This window comes from Protopterus annectens, chromosome 10.part0, assembly GCF_019279795.1.
Source record: "Protopterus annectens isolate FY-2018-M chromosome 10.part0, PAN1.0, whole genome shotgun sequence".
Taxonomy (NCBI): domain Eukaryota; kingdom Metazoa; phylum Chordata; order Ceratodontiformes; family Protopteridae; genus Protopterus; species Protopterus annectens.
Window position 1 is genome coordinate 297,226,676 of NC_056744.1, and position 20,092 is coordinate 297,246,767.

A 20,092-nucleotide genomic window follows, 5' to 3' on the forward strand; every position below is an offset into this window, starting at 1 on the left:
AAACTGTGCAAATGTTCACAACGAAGCAGCCAGGCAACTCCTTAAAATTCTTGTACATAAAAGTCTTTTATTAAACGACCATGGAACGGTAAGCGCTATCGCTAACAAGATTCTTCAGACCACATAACACAAAATAAAATAATAATCCATTTATAAAAATTCAAAAATCACATTAACCAAACACATGGATACACCAGTTAAATCATCCATCCCCTTAAAGAAGAAACAGTATGTCAACCCCATTTAAATAAAAAGTTCATACTGCATTTCTATGAAGTGCATCAATGTGCATAAACATATGGACAATACAATTGCATATGAAAATAAAAAATATATATATGTGATAAAAAATATATAGTAAAAATGTATACAAAAACCACAAATAAAAACAGTGATTCAATAATTCATTTCTGAATCCTCCGTTTTCTCAATAGAGGTTTTATCGAAGCCCTCTCATTCAACCCCCTCCCCCTATCTGCTCTAAGGGTAATAATCCTCTTGGTTTCCCTATATATACTCAGTGTGGTTCCTAATATCACCTTCCCTGATACTCGGGGCAATGGCCTCAAGGACTCTGAAATTAAAGCCATGGTTGTCCCCACATTGCATGATATGTTTGGATAGTGCATTATGTTCAGATTTCTTTTTGATGTTATAAACATGTTCTTTCATCCTGTCACGAAAAACTCTATTAGTCTTGCCAACATAATAAGAGTGGCAGACATAACACTCAGCTAGGTATATCACATTTGATGTCATACATGTTGCATCAGTATGGAGGATAAATTCCTTCTGAAGTTCTGGGTGGTAAAAAATACTAGAACTGTTAATTAAGGAACAAAAATTACATCTCCCACATGGAGATGTAAGTATGATTAAAAAAACTTGCATAGAAAATTCCTTTGATTTTGTTTACTTTTTATTTGCTTTACAGTAAACCAGTAAATGCAATAGGTACAAGTGCCTATTTGAAGGATCATCCTGGGAACACTGAACTGGTTGATTCCCTCGCACTGCTTCACATGTTTTGAATGAGGAGACTGTGCAAGCATAACTTTTTGAAGCTCATCACAATGTTATAGCCTTAACTCTCATGGCTGTCTTGCTAGACATTCTTAAGAGTTTAAATTAAGCCCCAGTATAGTTTTTATTAAACAGTAATGGTCTGTATCTGCATCATTCCTGTTCAGTTTGTTGTTTAGGGTGTACACAGTGTACAAGTGAGATCTGACTGGATTTATACCAACTCTTAATTTTTTTAGTTAACCCCCCTTTAATATCTTGCATAGTCATGGTCTGTTGCCTCAATTCGTATCCCCAGAACACATTTCCTATTACACAAATGCAATAAACTACTTGCCTGTGTACATAAAGGATCACTGGAGAAATACTAGGAGGAGGGTGAGTCATACAAACGCACACAATATTTACACTGAGCCAAATGTTCCCATTCATTCCAAGTGTGGGGATTTTGCCTCACATTCTTAGTTCACTGTTTACACTCCTTAAGGTCACTAAAACAAAGAAAAAGAAATAATTAAACATATTACAAATGGTACTTGCACTCTTCCTGAGATGCAGTGATCACAGAAAAGGAATGACACACCACCGTTATGCAGAAATACTTCATATTAGTAGATTGTGTAGCGAGCATAATACAAGTAAGGAAATGCAACATCAAACATCCCAGTCAAGCAAACTGCCTTCAAGTACACAGAGGAAAACGGCGCATCTTCTGCTGAATATTTGCAGTGCTGTTGTGCGTTAGAGAAGGCAGTAACAGTGGAAAAAGGTTAGCCACCTAGTTTTTGTAAATGCCCAAGCAAAATTTATTATCATCATAAAAATGACTAAACTTTAGTCAAAAAATGTAAGTAGTTTTAAAACAAAATAGCTAAGAAAGTGGTGTGAGTGTAAAAGTTTTTATACATAAGTGTTTATAAAACGAGCTCCTCTTCGTTGACAATCCATTAATTTTGTTTTAACGTGTGTAAATAAAAAAAAATCAACATTTCCAGTTGTTCTTAATTGTGAAGAAAGGATACATGTATAAGAATAGAGAACGCAATGCAATATGAGAAAAATATATATAGACATACTTATAATTTTATATGTAGCTATATCTACAAATATAAATATGTACGAGTACTTCACACACACTTTACAAAATGAATGATGTTTCATTTACAAATATACTTTGGTTGCAGATATATCATTCAGAAACCAATAGAATGTAATGATCTGGGGATATTGATAGTAAATTTAACTTTGAAGCTCATTGCTGTTGTGTCTTTTTTGTAAACAACTGTCCTTTAAATTTTACTGGGAAATTTCAAGCAAATCATATGATGCAAACCTTTGTACAGCACCTTCAGGGATGATTAAAGCTGCAGTGTGTGTGTGTGTGTGTGTGTGTGTGTGTGTGTGTGTGTGTGTGTGTGTGTGTGTGTGTGTGATGTGATGTGGAAGGAAAATAAATTCTTGGAAGGGGAAGCAGCATTTTTGAAAACTGAAATGTACTTGATTTAGGGCAATGGTTTGAGGTAGTTGAAGGCATGCTTTTTAAATTCACTCTGTAACCAGGTATTGTGATAGCAGCAATAGGTCTAATATTCTAGATCAGAAAATGATTAACACAACAGGTATGCAAACTGACTGTTAAGAACAAAAATGTGTTTAGAGGTGTTCACAAACTGTTGGCATGTAAACATTTTAGTGGTGGTATTTTGGATGTGTCATTTTTAAGTCATCACACAGCCATGCATGGCTGCTAAACTGCAAGTTGCCAACCTGTAGTTTAAGACCTATATCTAACTTTTGGACTGGGAATCAGGGAAAATACAGTTGACCATGTAGCAGAGGGTGATAGACGGGGGCATTTTGGAGATGGATGTTATAAGGGAGAAAGGCTTTTCTTAAGAAAAAGTGTATTATCTGGAGGGTTGATATTTGTTAAGTTTGTAAAGAGACAGCTGTTGCAAGGGGCTGTGGTATTTTAAAGTGAGCAGAGTCATTCTACAGACATTTCTGTAGAATAAAAAAAATTTCATAAAGCCACTTTATCATTGGCTAAAGTACAGGCAAGCCCCCCCCCCACACACACACACACACACACATTCCCTATGCAGATAGTTTTGCAACTAAACTCTCATATTTAATATGACATTATATGAAATAGTGTAACTGCAGGTGAACATTTATTTATTTATTTTTTATTTGTTTACTGGGAAAGTCTAACTGAATATTAGTAATAGCCCATTCTTAGGAGATACTTGGGGTGAAAAGCTCCATAACATTAACAGAAAAACAGAGCATTAGGTTTGATTGCAGCATAACATAGGAAGAATATTAGGCAGGCAATCACATGACCATAAGATGCCTAGCCGTATATACCTTTAAACATATACACTTTAACATTCTTGCAACCTTTTGCAAGCGCTTAATATTTCCCAAATTATGCAGGTTTGTTTATAGATTATAATCTTAAAATATGCAAAGTGAAACCCTTCTTTTGTCTGAAATAAAACAGAAGTACTTTCAAGAATTACTCTTGTTATCTGGGAAAAGATTATTATTGGGAAACTCTGAGTTTCTTATATTTATATATTTTTACTCGTTTGATTTACAGGCAGCTTACAAGTTTTTGTCAAAATCCTACTGATTAGTTTAATGTGTGGTCCATTTCTTTATGACACATGATGAGGTAAAATATAATAATCTTTATCACTGCAAGAGATGCATGGCAGTGAGTGTGGCATTTGCACAACATGTGCCAGTGTTTTTATGCTAGTAGTTCAGCTAAACACACACTTTTTTTGTGGAATGAAGTAATGTATATAACCTATATTGATGATTTATTATTCATTGTTAAGGGGGGTGTTCAATTTTCTTCTGATTTTTTTTTTGTTTGCTATTTTTTAACACTTTTATTGAATTATCACTTAAGACATAAGCAAACATAAATTTATATAAAAGAAAACAAACCATGTTAACATGTTCACAGTTGCAAACATTATACATCACATATATTCTTTTGTACAATTGTCATCAATCTAACATTACATACATTACTCAATTTCCTGCCTTCCTTTAAACCCCACTCTTCCTACAAATCATTTTTCAGCATTGTTCCCACAGTTTCCTTTTTTGTGTAATTTGCTTCTACCTTTTTCTAAAATCCCCACTTCCAGTTGTTTTATCTCTGTTATAATATTCACTACTTCAAATATAGTGGGTTAGACTTTGATTTCCATTTTCTAGTAATTGCTTTTTGGCAGCCACCAGAATTAAACTTAACAAAACCTTACTATGTCTAGACATTTCAGATCCTGTATCCCAGCTCAAAAAAATATTTTACTTAAGGTACATGCATTTGCTCTCCCAATATTTCTAACCGAGTACTCTGTAGAGAATTTTTAAAGTCTGCCAACTCATTATACTCCCAAAACAGATGTTCCCAGTTACCTCTTTCTTCCTCATCACACCTTCAACATTTGCCATCAGCCTGAGGGAAAATTATTTGGAGTGTGTTTGGTTATAAAAATATATATGCAAACACTTCCAAGCAAAAGTCCTAAATCTTCTAGACTTTGATGCATATTTGGGAGCCATAGATATGTCCTCCCATTGTTTCCTTGTGAATTGCTTATCCAGACTCTCTCTCTCTCCTCCCTTTCTTTTCAGATATCCTCAGATTTGTTCCCTTAGTTATTGTGCGTTATTTTATTTGCCCTACTAATTATCCCTTTTTTAACAAGAGCTGCTGTTTTAGAGTCTCAACTGAAAACTCTACTAGAGCAGGTCTTTCTCTTAGGTTTCCCTTATCCTTTTCTGTTTGCATATACTCTGATTTCCATCCATGATAGGGACATCCAAATGTTTTCTTGGGCCTCTTCACATTCTGGTACCTTTCCCCTTCTATTTATTTGCTCTCAATTCCTTGGTTCCTTTGCCAGTTTTCTCCAGCAAATTCCAGACACCTCATGCCTGCTCTCTATGCCACTAATTGCAGTCATCCCTATCAACAGAATCTCCTTTCTCATATTTGCTTAGTTCTTAAAATACTTTCTGCGCCTTTATGAATATAGTAGTATGTATGGCTGTTGTTATTCTCCTTAAGGATCTACATACAAAATCTTACTCTCTCCTTATTGCTTAAATCCCACCCCCTGCTTCATCGTCATCATCATCATCATCCCTTTCTCCTTTGAATTTTCATTTTCTGCTTGTGTTATGTATATGAGCCTTAACTGTGTAGTTTTAAAATATCCCATCAAATGAGGTAATCCTAAACTACCTTGTTCAAATGGAAAGATCAACTTTTCCCACTTGACTGTTGCTCTCCGTCCCCCCTCTCAGATAATTTGTCCTCTGGTTGTTATAAGTTTGCCTCACCTGTATATAGAACTAAAGGGACTAAAACAGATTCACTGCTTATATCTTGCTGTTCTTATCCATAAACAAAAGCATCCAGTTTCTCAGTTTTTTATTATCTTTTGTTTAGTCTCTTCCTACATATCCTTAGGTTCCATAACAGAATACTTTTTAACCCATACTCCTAAATATTTCATTTTATCATATCCCCATAAACGTGGGTATTGCTGAACCAATTCATATGTAGGTGCATAGTTGCAGCTATAGCATTTGTTTTATCTTTATTAATTTTATTTCCCCAAAAGACTTGAAACTATCTCAGAATGTTCCACAACACTGAGATGTCATTTTCTGGTTTTATCAGGTACAAAATATCATCATCTGCAGATAAAGGCAACTTTTTTGATTACCATGGCACTTATATCACATAATTTCCATCTCCCTTATTTTCTTTGCCAATGGCTGTAAAGGAGAAAGAGGACACCTCTGCCTGGTTCCTCTGTTCAAATACAACTTATCAGAGAGGAAACCTCCAACTTCAGTATTTCCTTTTTCCCTCATTTAACCTCCTAATTAACTTTATTATTGTATCGGGGATTGCCCTACTCATAATTCTCAGCTTTTTCTGCATCAAGACCCACCAACAACAGCATTATTTTCTTAAATTCTGCTTCTGTCTAGATCATCATTGCTCTGTTATGTTGTCAAATGTTGGCCTTCCCTCCACAAAACTACCTTGATCCATACCTGTCAATTTTGGCAACACATGTGCTATTCTTTTGACTAGTATAGACATAAACGCTTTATAATTATGATTTAAAATTGAAATGTGCCTGTATGAATCAGCATCAGATGGGTGTTTACTGTCTTTAGATGTTACAGCCATCACACCTTTCTTCCAGGATGTTGGTACTTCCCCTTCCTTTAAAATGCTGTTAAATAGAACCTTCCAGATCTTTATCATTTTTTTTCTCCTAGCTTCCAAACGTGCAGAAGAATACCATCTATTCCTGAGACTTTCCTGCAGTTTGTTTATACGTCACTGTTTTTATTTCACCTCCTCCTATCTTAGATTTATCTGCGATTTATTTTCTTGTGTTTGCATTCCTGCTTCCTACTGTGTATTTTGTTATTTGCTAGATGATGGGTATGGGCTGGAAAGGATCTACTCATATCAGACCAGTAACTCAGGTAATGAATACATTAATCCACCAGTCTGTCAGTAAATCAAACAACTATCCCACAGGCTTTCCTTTATTAGATAAAGGACTTCACAATTCCCATTTGGAAGTTTTAATACACCATAACTGTTGTTCTTTTTCTTGAAGACCAGCTTATAATTCTGCTTTTTTTTTTCAATCTTTTACAGCTGTGTCCTTGAGTCCCTTTGCAGTGTTCCTCTTTAACCTTCAGAAAGTAGCCCCCTAAAGTGGGGGATGCCATTACTGAATTTTAGCACAGAAGTGGGGGCTAGCATGGAGAGGAGATCAGGACATCCCCAAACAGAGCTATACACTTATCTGCTTAGATGAGTTTTATGCTGATCAGAGTTACTGACATCATGATCATTACCATATGCAGCGTGAGATAGTTGCAGCCCCATGACCCTCACCTTGCCCTTATGGCATATTGGTGTGTGCGTCTAGTACCAAATCACATCATCAAGAGAATGCCTAATTGCAGAGAGTAATCCAACCTTTGTTCCTGGAGTGGGTAAGCTGAAAAATGTTGCTTCTTCTCACCCCTACTCATTTCCATTAAATGAACTTAGGTCACTGGAATCACAGTTAGGGCTCCATCCCTCAGTGGTACATAGCTGGGTTTACTATTCTACCTGTTAATGTTTTCTGTTTATATAACGTCCTTCTAGAAGTCTGTATACTCCAGCCTATCTAAAAGTCTGTGTACTCCAGCCAATATAGAAGTCTATGTACTCTAGCTTATCTAGATATCTGTATACTCTAGCCTATCTAGACATTTGTATACTGTAGTCTTGCCCCATTTAGTGCCACCATGTCATCAAAACAGACTAGTAGGATGTTAATTAACCCTCTTTTTCACTATCTTTAGCTGTCTGTTGTACTTTTCTGTAGCATATAGTGCTCTGGTTTTAACTGCCATACCTCTTCTGCACAGCCTTTACTGAGAGATTACTGCATCATATATCACCATGGTTAAGCTGCTTGTTTAGTGCCTTAACTTCAGTATGATAGTGCCTTTCATCAGTTTTATCTCAGTTACAAGTTGTTTCATTGAAATGTGAGAGCAGAAAATACATTGTTAGACCTGAATGAAGTAGGGGACAAGTATCCATAATGTTATACAGTAGGCAGTCCCTTCAGAACAAAAAAAAAAACTTCCAAGTTCACACTACCTTGGAGGATGTTTGTCAATTTCAATAGTAATCTCTCATTGGTTGGAAATGGTCTCAACAAGTGAACAAATAACACTACAATGTGTCTCATGATTACAGGCACATAGAAAATGCATATAAAATGAGTAGTAGTGTAACGGGTACTCTCCAAGATATAAGAGGACCATTTGTCAGTATAGAGTGTTTTAACAAAAAAAGAAAAAAAAGTATATTGGTGTGCTTCCATGCCTGAGTTTCTCCCTACATCATACTATTTCCCATCCTGCACAAAATTCTCTTCCATTCCCATAATTTTCTCTTTATAACAGAAAATATTCTGTTTGCACACCTTCCCACCTTATAGTACTTCCTCTTCAGCTATACATCTTAAAACTTCTCAGATATAACTTCTAAGATATCTATATATCTATGTGTTTACCAGGAAAGTGTGCTAAGATATGTATATATCGGGTCTATATTAAATCAGAGAATGCTTAAAAAAGCGAACGCTGATTTATCGACCCCATGTAAGTGAAAGCTTACAATCCTGAACACTTGGAACAGCGAATCTGATATTGTTAATCCTCATTCAGTCCTTACATGTGGGTATCGGTTCCGACCTTGGAACCGAGCCGGCCATCTTCCAAGCTCGCGTCAGCTACAAACTCGCGAGCTAAAAACTCTTGCCCAGAATTTCCCTTTCCCTGTTACCTCAGATTTCGTTTGCCACATCTCCATTCAGTCGTGTCAAGCTACTTCTCTTGAGCTAAGTACAGCATTTTTCTTCATACTAAGTTCTAAGACAGCTTTTTTTTACAAAAAAAGTTATTAGATAGTAGTCTCTTTCCTTATCTCATTTAGCGACTGCCCATTTTCAAATCCTTTTCAACTCCTTTCCTCTCTACTTACCACGAGGTAATTCCTTTTTACTATCATTGGTAAACCCCTTTCCTTCTTACCTTCAGGTATTTCTTGTACCATTGCTGGTATTTTTCTGTTTTTTTCTCTCTTTCCTTAACAAACATGACAGTTAAAAAAGGTATCCCAGGGTTTAAAAGATGTTTAGATTGTAAACATAAATTACCTACTTCAGATGCACATTCCCTGTGTGTCTATTGCTTGAGTGTGCCTCATTTAACAGTTGACCCACCTTGCGGGATTTGTAAGAATTTCTCTACCAGGACGTTAATTGAGAGGAAAAATAAATTAATATTGAAGGGGCTACTTAAATCTCCTTTTTCAGAGGCTATTTCTGGGTGAGGCTTCAACCCCTCCAAGATCCAGTAAGAAAAAGAGTGATGAACATAAAAAGGCCAAGTCTCTTTCTTCGTCCCCAGCTGGGGACCCTCAGGAACTGAGACTCAAGAAAGCTAAGCGTTCCAGTTCAGATTTGACATCTTTGGCTCCAGTGCTTTCGGTGCCTAGACCTTCAGCACCAAGGCCATCGGCGCCATCTGAGACCTCAGCACCGACTAGTATGCCCTATACCACATTGGTACTGAGGAGCTCCTCGGTTCAGACTCCCTTACCGGCACTGACTGTCCAGTTGATGCAGACTGTTATGACATCGATGGATGTTTCGACACCCATTTCCTTTTCAGCTCTGACTACCCACCATTCAGTTTTCGTCACCGATGTTTTCGACTCAGGCCTTAGCGCCGACAACCACTTTGGTACCGACTTCATCGTCGGTGCAGACCACGCCTTCGGCACCCATGATTTCCTCAGTGCAGACACCAGTAGTTCAGTCCATTACAGCTCCATTGTTCTCAACAGACAACCTCTGTGATGGGCACCGAGTTTGCTCCATCCTTGGATAGACCTGACTCTCCCTCAGCCATGTCCGTGAAATCTGCTAGAAGCCGCTCTAAACACGATGTGTTGCCTCTTGTGGATCAAGTGCTTTTGGCCAGAGGTATCCCACCCCCCAGGATCTATCCTTCCTCGGGAGGTGATCACCCTTTATCAAGGACCCCTAGTTATTCTCCTCCTTCATTGCCTTTGAAGCCCCTTGATATAGCACAGTCTTCCCCCCACTACGGTTCCCTTTATGGACCTCACTAAGGATCTGCAGTTGCCTTTGTGGCAGGAGAGTCTTGTCACGGCCCAGGATGTCAGCTGTGGTGTACATACATTGGCGTTTCACAGCCATCCAGGGACTCCAAGTCGGCAGGCTGAGCCACTTAGGCGAGGGGTGACCCCTGCCCCGGGCCCCCATCCCTCTTCAGGTGGACCGGCCTTCCAGCTTATGGAGAAGGCTCTGGTGTCAGTTGGCGATCCTGTGCTATCACTCTCCCCGCCCTCCTCTGGACCGCAGTGTACACAAGCTGCTCCTAGCAGACACCGGGTGCAAGGGCCTCAGAACATACTCCCACAGGAGACCCCTTTTGAGCTGTCTTCCCCAGCTTCTCCCTCTGAGGAAAATCATCAAAAGAGCTCATGCAAGAGGAAGCACATGGCTCCACAGAGGAGTCCCGTACTGAAGACACAGACTTTGATGATGGTGAAGTGTCCCCTTGATCTCCCTCTGAGGTATCCTTTGGTGATATCCTTGAAATCCTTAAACAGAGAGATAAATGGCAGACCTCTGAAGAGTCTGTGTTCCTGCAGGCCTTTCGTGCCCGGCCCCCTACCTCCTGGGTTACTCCACCTGCCGACGAACTTGTCCGGCTCGTCGTGCAGCATGTGTGGAAGGCTGCTGACACCGTTGAGGCCATTCCCCGGAGGCCAGATAAAATTTTGTCCCCTCCTGCTAGTGATCCCCATTGGTCCAAAGGTCTTCCTGTAGATGCTTTGGTGGTGGCAGCCACAACTAAAAAGGACCTGGTGGAAGAAGAAAGCCAGACTGTCCATCCGCCCAACAAAGAGTCCCTGGCTCTGGACAGAATACGGAAGCGTACTTTTGCATCAGCAACCTTTGCAGTCAGGTCCCTGAACTGTATGGCACATTTTACCAGGCTTCAAAGAGACTTAATTTCTGAGCTCTCTGAAACTTTGGTTGGCGCTGTGTCTGATGAGGTCCATGACAAAGTGGCCTCTCAGTTAGCCACCATCAAATCGATATCTTAACTCCTCCATATGCCTGATATCTCACGCATCAGAAGGAGCAGCTAGAGCGGCGGGTTCAGGCATTTTTCTGAAACGACATGCTTGGATGCACTTGTGTAATTTCACGGAACCCTTCAAGGCTACCTTTCTCAATGCTCCCATCAAAGCCTCGTCATCGTTCGGACCCAAGGTTAAAAGCACACTGGCCAGATGTGAACAGGATGGTAAGACCCTTTCTGCTGTGGGTATCTGTTATTCTTCTCCTCAACAGGCTTTCTCCAGAAACCAGAAGAGTGGGAAGATATGGCACAAAAAGTCTCAAGGTTCTTTCTGTGACACACAAGCCGAGTTCTCCCCTAGAGGCAGAGGGGGAAACTCTCAGGGATGACATCCCTTGTCCGTATAACCAGGGTTCCAGGGATTCTTTCCCTGGCCAATCCTACCAGTGCTCCTGAAGAGCGGCCCAACTGCTTTCCTCTGGAAGTGGTTGAGGGTCGTTTCTCTTTGTACCCTTCTGCCTGCCTAACCATTACCACCGATTCTTGGGTACAAAGGATAATAACCAGAGGTTATCATATCCTCTTTGACCTTTGTCCCGCTCCCCTAACAAGCTTACCTGATGTTCTACCCAGTCAAAGGGAAGAAGCAGCGTTAGAGATTTCAAAGCTGCTAAGAAAGAGTCATCCAAATAGTCCCTCCAGACCAGATAGGATCTAGATTCTACTCAAGAATGTTTTTGGTGCCAAAGAAAACTGGGGACTGGAGACCAATTTTGGATCTCAGTGTATTGAACAAGTTTGTAAAAGTACAGAAATTCCAGATGGTCACAATACAGTCTATCGTTCCACTTTTCGAAAAAGATGATTGGATATGCTCGATAGATCTTCAAGATGCGTACTACCACATAAAAGTGGACAGACCATCAGTAAGATGCCTTTGCTTCCGTGAGGGAGCCAGTCATTACCAGTTCAGAGTACTGCCCTTTGGACTTTCTACAGCCCCCAGAGTGTTCACAAAGTGCATGGCAGTTGTCACAGCTCACTTGTGACTACAAGGATTCCAGGTGTTTCCATACCTAGATGACTGGCTCATCTCTGCCCCCACCAGACATCTATTGGAAGAAGCCCTGGCATACTCTCTCCTCATTGCAGAAAGGCTAGGCATAACCATAAACTGGCAAAAATCCAATCTCACCCCTTCTTAGTCCACAAAATTCATAGGGGTCATCTTGAATACAAAGAAATGCAGAGAATCCATTCCAGAGTACAGAATTCTAAGGATAAAGCAGCAACTGATTCCAATCCTTTCAAGGGAGAAATCCACAGCTCATTCTGTTCTCCAGTTGTTGGGTTCCATGTCAGCCTCCATTACGATTGTCCCCCTGGCCAGGTTACACATGAGGCTTCTACAATGGCTACTGCTCACCCAATGGTATCCCTTTCAGTACCCTCTTTCAGCCAAGATTCAGGTAACTCACAGGTGTAAACAAGATCTAAATTGGTGGATGGCGCACAAACTGTCACAATGGTCTCGCCCCTTCTCCCCCCAACAGCCCAAGGCTACAGTGATCACGGACACCTCCCTGATGGGGTGGGGTGGGGGAGCTATTTCAGGGACTGACAGTCCAAGGTACTTGGTCCGAAATGGAGGCCCATCTGCATATAAATGTTCTAGAGCTGAGGGCGGTGCTTCTGGCGTTGCAAGCATTCCATCCCCTGCTGCCATCTGGGACTATTGCAATTCAATTAGACAACATGGCAGTGGTCTGGTACATCAACAAACAAGGTGGAACCAAATCTTACCCACTCTGTCGAGAGGCCATGAGGATATGGCAATGGGCGATGGCTACCAACTGCTCTCTTCTAGCAATGCACATTCCCGGGAGTTCCAACGTGATAGCAGACAGACTCAGCAAGTGTATTCTGCAACCTCACGAGTGGTCCCTGAATCCCTTGATAGCGGCGGAGATTTTCAACCGCTGGGGTCTTCCTTGCTGCAACCTCTTTGCATCCCCGACCAACTACAAATGCAGCAACTATTTTGCCCTGATTCCCCCACTGGGACAGTCACCCAGGGACGCTCTAGTCCACAATTGGCCCTCGGGTCTGCTTTATGCATTTCCACCTCTCCCCCTCATTCCCCAGTTTCTGAAGAAAGCCCACCGGTTCAAGAGCAAAGTAATCCTCATAGCACCATATTGGCCTCGTCAGATTTGGTTTCCCTTCCTTTGGCCTCACCTGCTAGGTCAACCATGGATTCTCCATCCAACCCCGGGGTTGATCTCCCATCCTCAGAATCTGATTCACCCCAACTTGAACAGCCTGAAGCTCACAGCTTGGCTCCTCCAATTCCTTTGATTGCCAGGCAGAATGATCTTTCTTTGCCAGTACATGACATTCTTATTGCATCTCATAAGTCTTCCACCAGAATTACATATCTCAGCAAGTGGAAAAGATTTACTTTTTGGCTGAAAGAAAAACAAGTAGCTCCTTTTTCAGCACCAGTGTCGATAGTAGTGGAATATCTGTCTACCCTATTTCAGTTCGGTCTGTCTGCCTCTACCCTTAGAGTTAATTTGGCTGCAATATGTAATTTTCATGATGGTGTCCAATACTCTTCTCTTCTGTCACACAAATTATGCAAGACTTTCATAAAAGGCGTGAATCATCTAAGACCCCCTTTTAGAGAACCTACTCAACCATGGGACCTGTCATTAGTCCTACAAGCTTTGGCAATGCTACCTTTTGAACCAACTTCTTCTTGCGACCTCAAATATTTGTCATGGAAAACCTTGTTTTTGGTCACCATTACTTCTGCCAGACGTATCTCTGAGCTTCAAGCCTTATGCATCAAGAGACCATATTTGATTTTTCATAGAGATAGTGTCATTGAGAACTAATCCTTCCTTTCTGCCAAAAGTGATCTCTGAAATGTCCATTAATCAAACCATTGAATTGCCAGTTTTCTTTCCCAGTCATTCAAACAGAGGAGAGTACTGCCTACATACCCTAGATATTCACAAGCAAATTCGCTTCTACTTGAACAGGACTAAGGCTTCTTGTAAAGCAGACCAGTAATTTTTGGCCTATTCTGGACCTAGATTTGGATGTGCTGTTGCTAAGGTCACATTGGCTAAATGGTTAAAAGACTGCGTAACCTTCATTTATAGAAATCATAATATTCCATTACCTAGTACCATAAAGGCTCATTCTATAATTTTGGTGCAACTTCTGCTGCCTTCCATGCCAGAACATGACATTTGCGCAGGTGCAACTTGGGCTACTCCTCATACCTTCATCAATCATTACAAATTGGATTTGCCCTCCAGGGGAAGAGCATCTTTTGGTTCTATGGTGCTCCAGAATGTCCTTCCATGAGAGCCTCCCAGGAATAAAGGTAGCTGGGGACTCTGTCCCACATGTAAGGACTGAACGATAATTAACAATATCAGATAAAGAAGTTATGTCTTACCATAATGTTCCATCTGTATTGTTGATCCTCGTTCAGTCATTACGACCCTCCCTCCTTCCCCCTCCTATGGCTTCTAGTGGATTTCACCATCCGGTTCTGTTAGGTCATTTGACAAGAGGTAGCCTCTACCTTCTTTTGACTTGCAAACTCAATCTGAGGTAACAGGGAGAGGGGAATTCTGGGTAAGAGGTTTTAGCTCGAGAGTTTGTAGCTAGCACGAGCTTGGAAGATGGCCGGCTCGATTCCGAGGTCAGAACCGATACCCACATGGAATGACTGAACGAGGATCTACAATACAGATGTAACGTTATGGTAAGACATAACTTCTTTTTTTTTTCCCAGTGAAAAAAAATTGCGGTTCCACAAAAAAATAAATAAATAAATAAAAACTTCAAAACATTACATAAAGTGGGGGGCTTCACCCCCCCACCCACCCCAGTACTTAAATATACCAACTCCAAGATTGCACTACAGTGACGAAAACGTCAAAGTAACTGAGACGGCCAAGTGATTTCTTTCCCAGGGAAAGAAATTGCTTATATGCCGTTTTGCTGTTGCATGCTTTCAAGTTCGATCAAGACCCATTTGAAGGATTGCATCTTTGATTATATAATAGGAACCCTATATATCTGTCTGTGTTTACCAGGATAGTACGACTGATATAAAACCCTCTGGTAGAGACTGGGGATAACAGGTTATTTCTTTGAAGAAGTCAGGGCAATTTGAGGAGATGCCATTCATTGAAATGGTAGATGTGCCTAAAGGAAGCATTCATTGACAGACAGCCTATTGGTCTTCAGTGGGCACACTCAAGAAGGAAAACCACCTATTCGCAACAGATGACAACAGCACTTCTGTCACTTGATTCTCATTTCAGGGAATGATTTGGCAATGGGTTTATTGCCTCTGGGAACAAGTATGCCAATAGATGAAGGAGGGAGGCGTTACCAGAATTCGCTAAAACCTCTAATGTGTTGTGATTTTCTACATACTGTATTGTAGAAGTAGGTAGATAAAATATCCAATATTGGACTTTGTTGCTTTTCAAAGCTTTTTGTCTTTTTCAGCTATCTGTCTGATTCCTATCAAATTTGATATATGTCTTGCCTTTGGATACTTTGTACATCTTTGGACCTGTTTTTGTGAACCTGGCATGAGGTACACAAAAGGTGACAGTACAGATATTTACCTTTAACATGTGACTGAATGCTAAACCTTATATGTGTAACTGCGGCATGTCCTGCACCTTTGGGGAAGGGAAATTATATACTGTTTGTTTGTTTGTTGTAATGCATTTAAACAACAACAGCAGCTAAATTGCATTCTGATTGCATTATCAGATGATCAGATGACTCCCTGATAGTCATCTCAACATAACTATTAAAAAAGTACATGCCAAACTGGGGTCACTCTACCGTATCAAACCATTTCTTACCAACAACACAAGATCAGCCATTGCTCGCTCCCAACTTCTATCCACCCTACTCTATGCATCTCCCATTCTGACTAATCTCAACAAAACTGAACTAAGCAAAATGGAAGCCTGCTATAACAGAATTGCCCGCTTTGCTGCAAATTGCTCATATAGAACTCATCACTGTACTGCTTTGAGACAGCTCCACTGGCTTGAACTGCCCAACCTCCTAACCTACAATCAGCTCTGCCTCTGTCATTCTATCTATTACCTCTCCAATAAGTGTCCTGCCCTCAAAAACCTAGTACAACATCACTCAGCCAAAAGGCCTCTTAGATCATCAAGCAAACTACTACTAGAAGTCACCAACAGCTACAATAGCTTTGGAGATGCACTATATAGTAGTTCGGTAGCTAAAAAATGGAACTCTGTCCCTACTAGCATTCAAAACACATCATACAAAGCCTCCTTTAAAGACCTCGTGCTTTCCCTCACCTTAGAGAACATTTGTCAGGTTCTCCTTGGCAGCATCTTACACAGATTTAATTCATAAACAATCAAATATTATCCACTGGAATATCAAGATGGCCCTGTATTGCAACTCATCTACCCTGCTGGGTGCATTACAACGAAAATATTAATAATTTTGTACATAGAAACATATCATGAGTAAGTATCTAAAACTGTATTACTCCTATGTTGTGTCTTTCGGCTTTTCCCGGTTAGGGGTCGCCACAGTGGATCTCCAGTCCACTAATGATTGGCAGTAGATTTTTACGTACCGAGTTGCCGGCTCTGACGCACAACCTTCAACGAAGGTACGCCCATTCACGCATGTCTCCACACAGAAAACGCTCTAGCTGAGAATCGAACAGGACAACGTCTTTATTAAAATTGTGCATGGAAATGTCATGAGCAAATATGTAAAATTGTATGACGTCTGTGAATTATTAGCAATGCATATTAAATGAAATATTCAACTGCTGCAACTCTATAAGACAATCCTTTTTGCCATGCAGCTCATTCTGCTATTCCTAATTTTTTATGACTATGAAATTTAAACTGTCACAGTTGTTTTGAAATGATCAATGTAATAGTTTATAAGATGTAAACTAACTTTTCTACAAGCATTTCAAAAGTATCTATGTAATAGTCACATTTGTAGCAAAGTCTGCAATTGCATCCAGGTTATGGCTGAAAAGGGTCTGTGGACCTCTTCAGTTACCCAGTCAGCAAAGTAAAAATTAATTAATTAATTTAATTAATTAATTAATTAATTAATTAATTAATTAATTAATTAATTAAAATGCTTTTTACTTTCCTTCCTTCCTTCCTTCCAAAACTGATGTTGGTCTTAATTGCAATATTATGAAGTAAGAAAAAACAATGAACTGTGGACCGCATGACTTTCTAACTAAAAATATGTTTTTTTTTCTAAACTTACATATCAAATAATTATTTAAACAAGCTCTGTCTTTTGTTTTTTATTATGCTGTTATTCATTGTTCCAATATGATTGATCCTTGCCTTGTTTGATTGATAAACTGCACTGAGTTTGGCAACATATGTATTGGCAGAGAAGGAAGCAAAAGACTTGCAACATAAAATATATTTTCTATTTTAGTATTTTAAAGCAATTTTTAAATGGTAATGTTGAGATTGTTAATATTTTTCTGTTACAATTTCAGGAGGTGCCCATGCTACTCTCTATTGCAATGCTGGTCTTCGGAATTGTACTTTTGGGAATAATTGCACCTGGAATGCTGCCATATTTTGCAATGGAAAATACTGAAGATCGAAAGGTAATCTTTTATTAACTTCTTAATTTCATTTTCCCTTGTATCTTTTCCATGATCTGGGAATGGTGGTGAGAAATTAACTGTGGTCTGCTTTTTCCTATACTGTTACAATAAGACAAATTAGTAATAAGGTTACCACACCTCCAGGTTGGTGGCACAGCACGAAGCATCAGAGGCTATCCATGTGCAACTAACAGTGGGTAAAACTGCCTTCCAGTTTATAGCCAGCTACAGACCACCCTTATATTGGGCGACTTCAACTACCCAAACATAGACTGGGAGCATTACTCTAGCTCCAACACCCTATCCCAAAGGTTCCTAGAATTTATAAACTCAAATGCTATGGAACAACTTGTTACCACTCCCACAAGAGGGGAAAACATACTGGACCTGATCATCACCAACATGAGGACTCTATGCTCCAGACCAGAAGTGTATCCCTCACTGGTAAGATCAGACCATAAACTAATCTCACTGGATATTCACATCCCGACCCCACCCCCTGCCCAGAAAACCACAGTGAAAAACTTCTCTAAAGCAAATTTCACACTCCTCAAAACCGAGGCGGAATCCTTCAAAGCCCCCTGGCCTGTGGAAAATACGGCCCAGACCGCAGAATTCTTTATAAACGCATTCTATCAACACTTTCAAGAATGCATGGATCATGCGATCCCAAATAAAACCAAGACCCAATCCTCCAAAGGCAGACATCCTGCCTGGTGGACCCCAGCCATAAACAAACTATACAATAGAAGGAGGAAGCTACTAAATGATAGAGCAAAATTCCAAAAAGGGAAGGCATCTCTGATCAGTATTAGCAAAAAACTACGGGCACTCATAAAATCGTCTAAGGCCAGCTTCGAGAGAAAAATTGGACAGGACACTAAGGATAATCACAAGGCTTTCTTTAGTTATGTTAGGAACCTGGGTGGTAATTCCCAGATATGCTCAGAATTAGTCCAAAATGACAAAAAATACACCGAACCCACAGACATTGCCAACATCCTAGCTGACAGGTTCAGCGCAAACTTCTCTCCCCCCCCCCCCACCAAAAGGGCAAATATCTATCACAGCAGAGTGCTGCCCCCCTGACATCTCAGATGCTCAGGTAAGAGCCGCCCCCTCCAAAGCAAAAAACACAGCATCAGTGGGACCAGACGGTGTCCCGGGCTGCGTCCTACATGAACTCCAAGAAGAGCTAAACCCAAACATAAAACTACTGTTCAATCTCAGCCTTACTACAGGATATGTACCCAAAGAGTGGCATACAGCAACTGTGGTCCCTCTCCACAAAGGTGGTGCCTCAACGGATCCTTGAAACTATCGCCCCATAAGCCTGACTAGCTTGGTCTGCAAAGCTATGGAAAGGATCATCATGGACCTCATAAATAAAGATATTGGGGACCTACAGACACTGGATCCTACAAAGTTCGGCTTTGTTTAGGGCAGATCCTGCCTCTTAAACCTGGTTGATTTCTTTGAAACTGTCACCAAGGCCATTGACGAGGGGAAGGTGGTCCACACAGCCTACCTGGACCTCGCAAAAGCCTTCGATACAATACCTCACTCGGGCATTATAGATAAGCTCACCAGCTTAAATATAAACCCCTCTGTCACTAGATGGGTTGCAAACTGGCTCAAGGACAGAACCCATATGGTTAGAATTGCTGGAGCCATGTCAGACTCCAAACCAGTTACAAGTGGCGTCCCACAAGGCTCAGTCCTGGGACCTCTCTTGTTCGGTATATAATTCTCGGAGGTACAGGCCAACACGGAAGGATTGTGGCTGACCAAGTTCGCAGATGACTGCAAACTGGGCGCCATAATCGACTCTCCAGCCGACCCAAGCATCCTCCAAAAGGGCCTCATAGAAACAGACAACTGGTGCCAGAGCCATGGCCTCAAGATAAACGCCAAAAAGTGTATAGTCATCCCCTTTGGCAAAAACAAAGTGCCCACAAATTACCACATAGGTGGTAATCCATTAAGTACCGAAGAAGTAATTAGGGACCTGGGGACCCAAGTTGATAGCAATCTCTCATTTGACAACCACGTGGCCAAAGTGGTTAGAAAAACATTTTATATAGCCCACCTAATCATGAAGGGATTCACATCTAGATCAAGGGAGGTCATCGTGCCTCTTTACTCATCCCTCATCAGGCCCATAATTGAGTACAGTGCCCCTTTTGGGATGTACCTTACCAGACACCTGCAGCAACTGGAAAGACCCCAAAAGTACCTCACCAAGAGGATCAAAGGGCTCAAACAGATGCCATATGCTGCTCGGTTAAAGAAACTCCAGCTCTACTCAGTGGCATACCGCCTGTTCAGAGGCGATCTGTGCCTGACGTATAAAGCCATGTCCAACCCGGAATTAATGGACATGCTGCACCTCAGAAAATCCAAATCCCATCAAGCTACACACTCGAGAGACTTGAACCTCAGCACTGAAATAAATAGGACATGCTGGAGGGACAGATTCATAACCCAGAGGCTCCCTTCACTCTGGAATAAAATCCCAGTCCAGGTTAGGCAGAGTCCCTCATTGACTCTCTTCAAGAGGAATCTTGATGAGTGATCGTAGGTTTACCCCGGGTATCACTTTTGTGTCACTGTTAGACAGAGGCACAGTAT

The 20,092-nt window shown here is 40.7% G+C and overlaps 1 protein-coding gene across 2 annotated transcripts in view; it reads left to right on the forward strand.

The window, feature by feature from the left end:
* The window catches only part of LOC122813052 (cholesterol transporter ABCA5-like), a 2,390,735-nt gene that overhangs the window by 1,608,231 nt on the left and 762,412 nt on the right, over positions 1-20,092 (forward strand). For both annotated transcript variants that reach the window (XM_044085171.1, XM_044085172.1), the window contains exon 23: positions 17,348-17,461. In XM_044085171.1, coding sequence (XP_043941106.1) covers positions 17,348-17,461 — 114 coding nt within the window. The remainder of the gene's footprint in view (positions 1-17,347; positions 17,462-20,092) is intronic.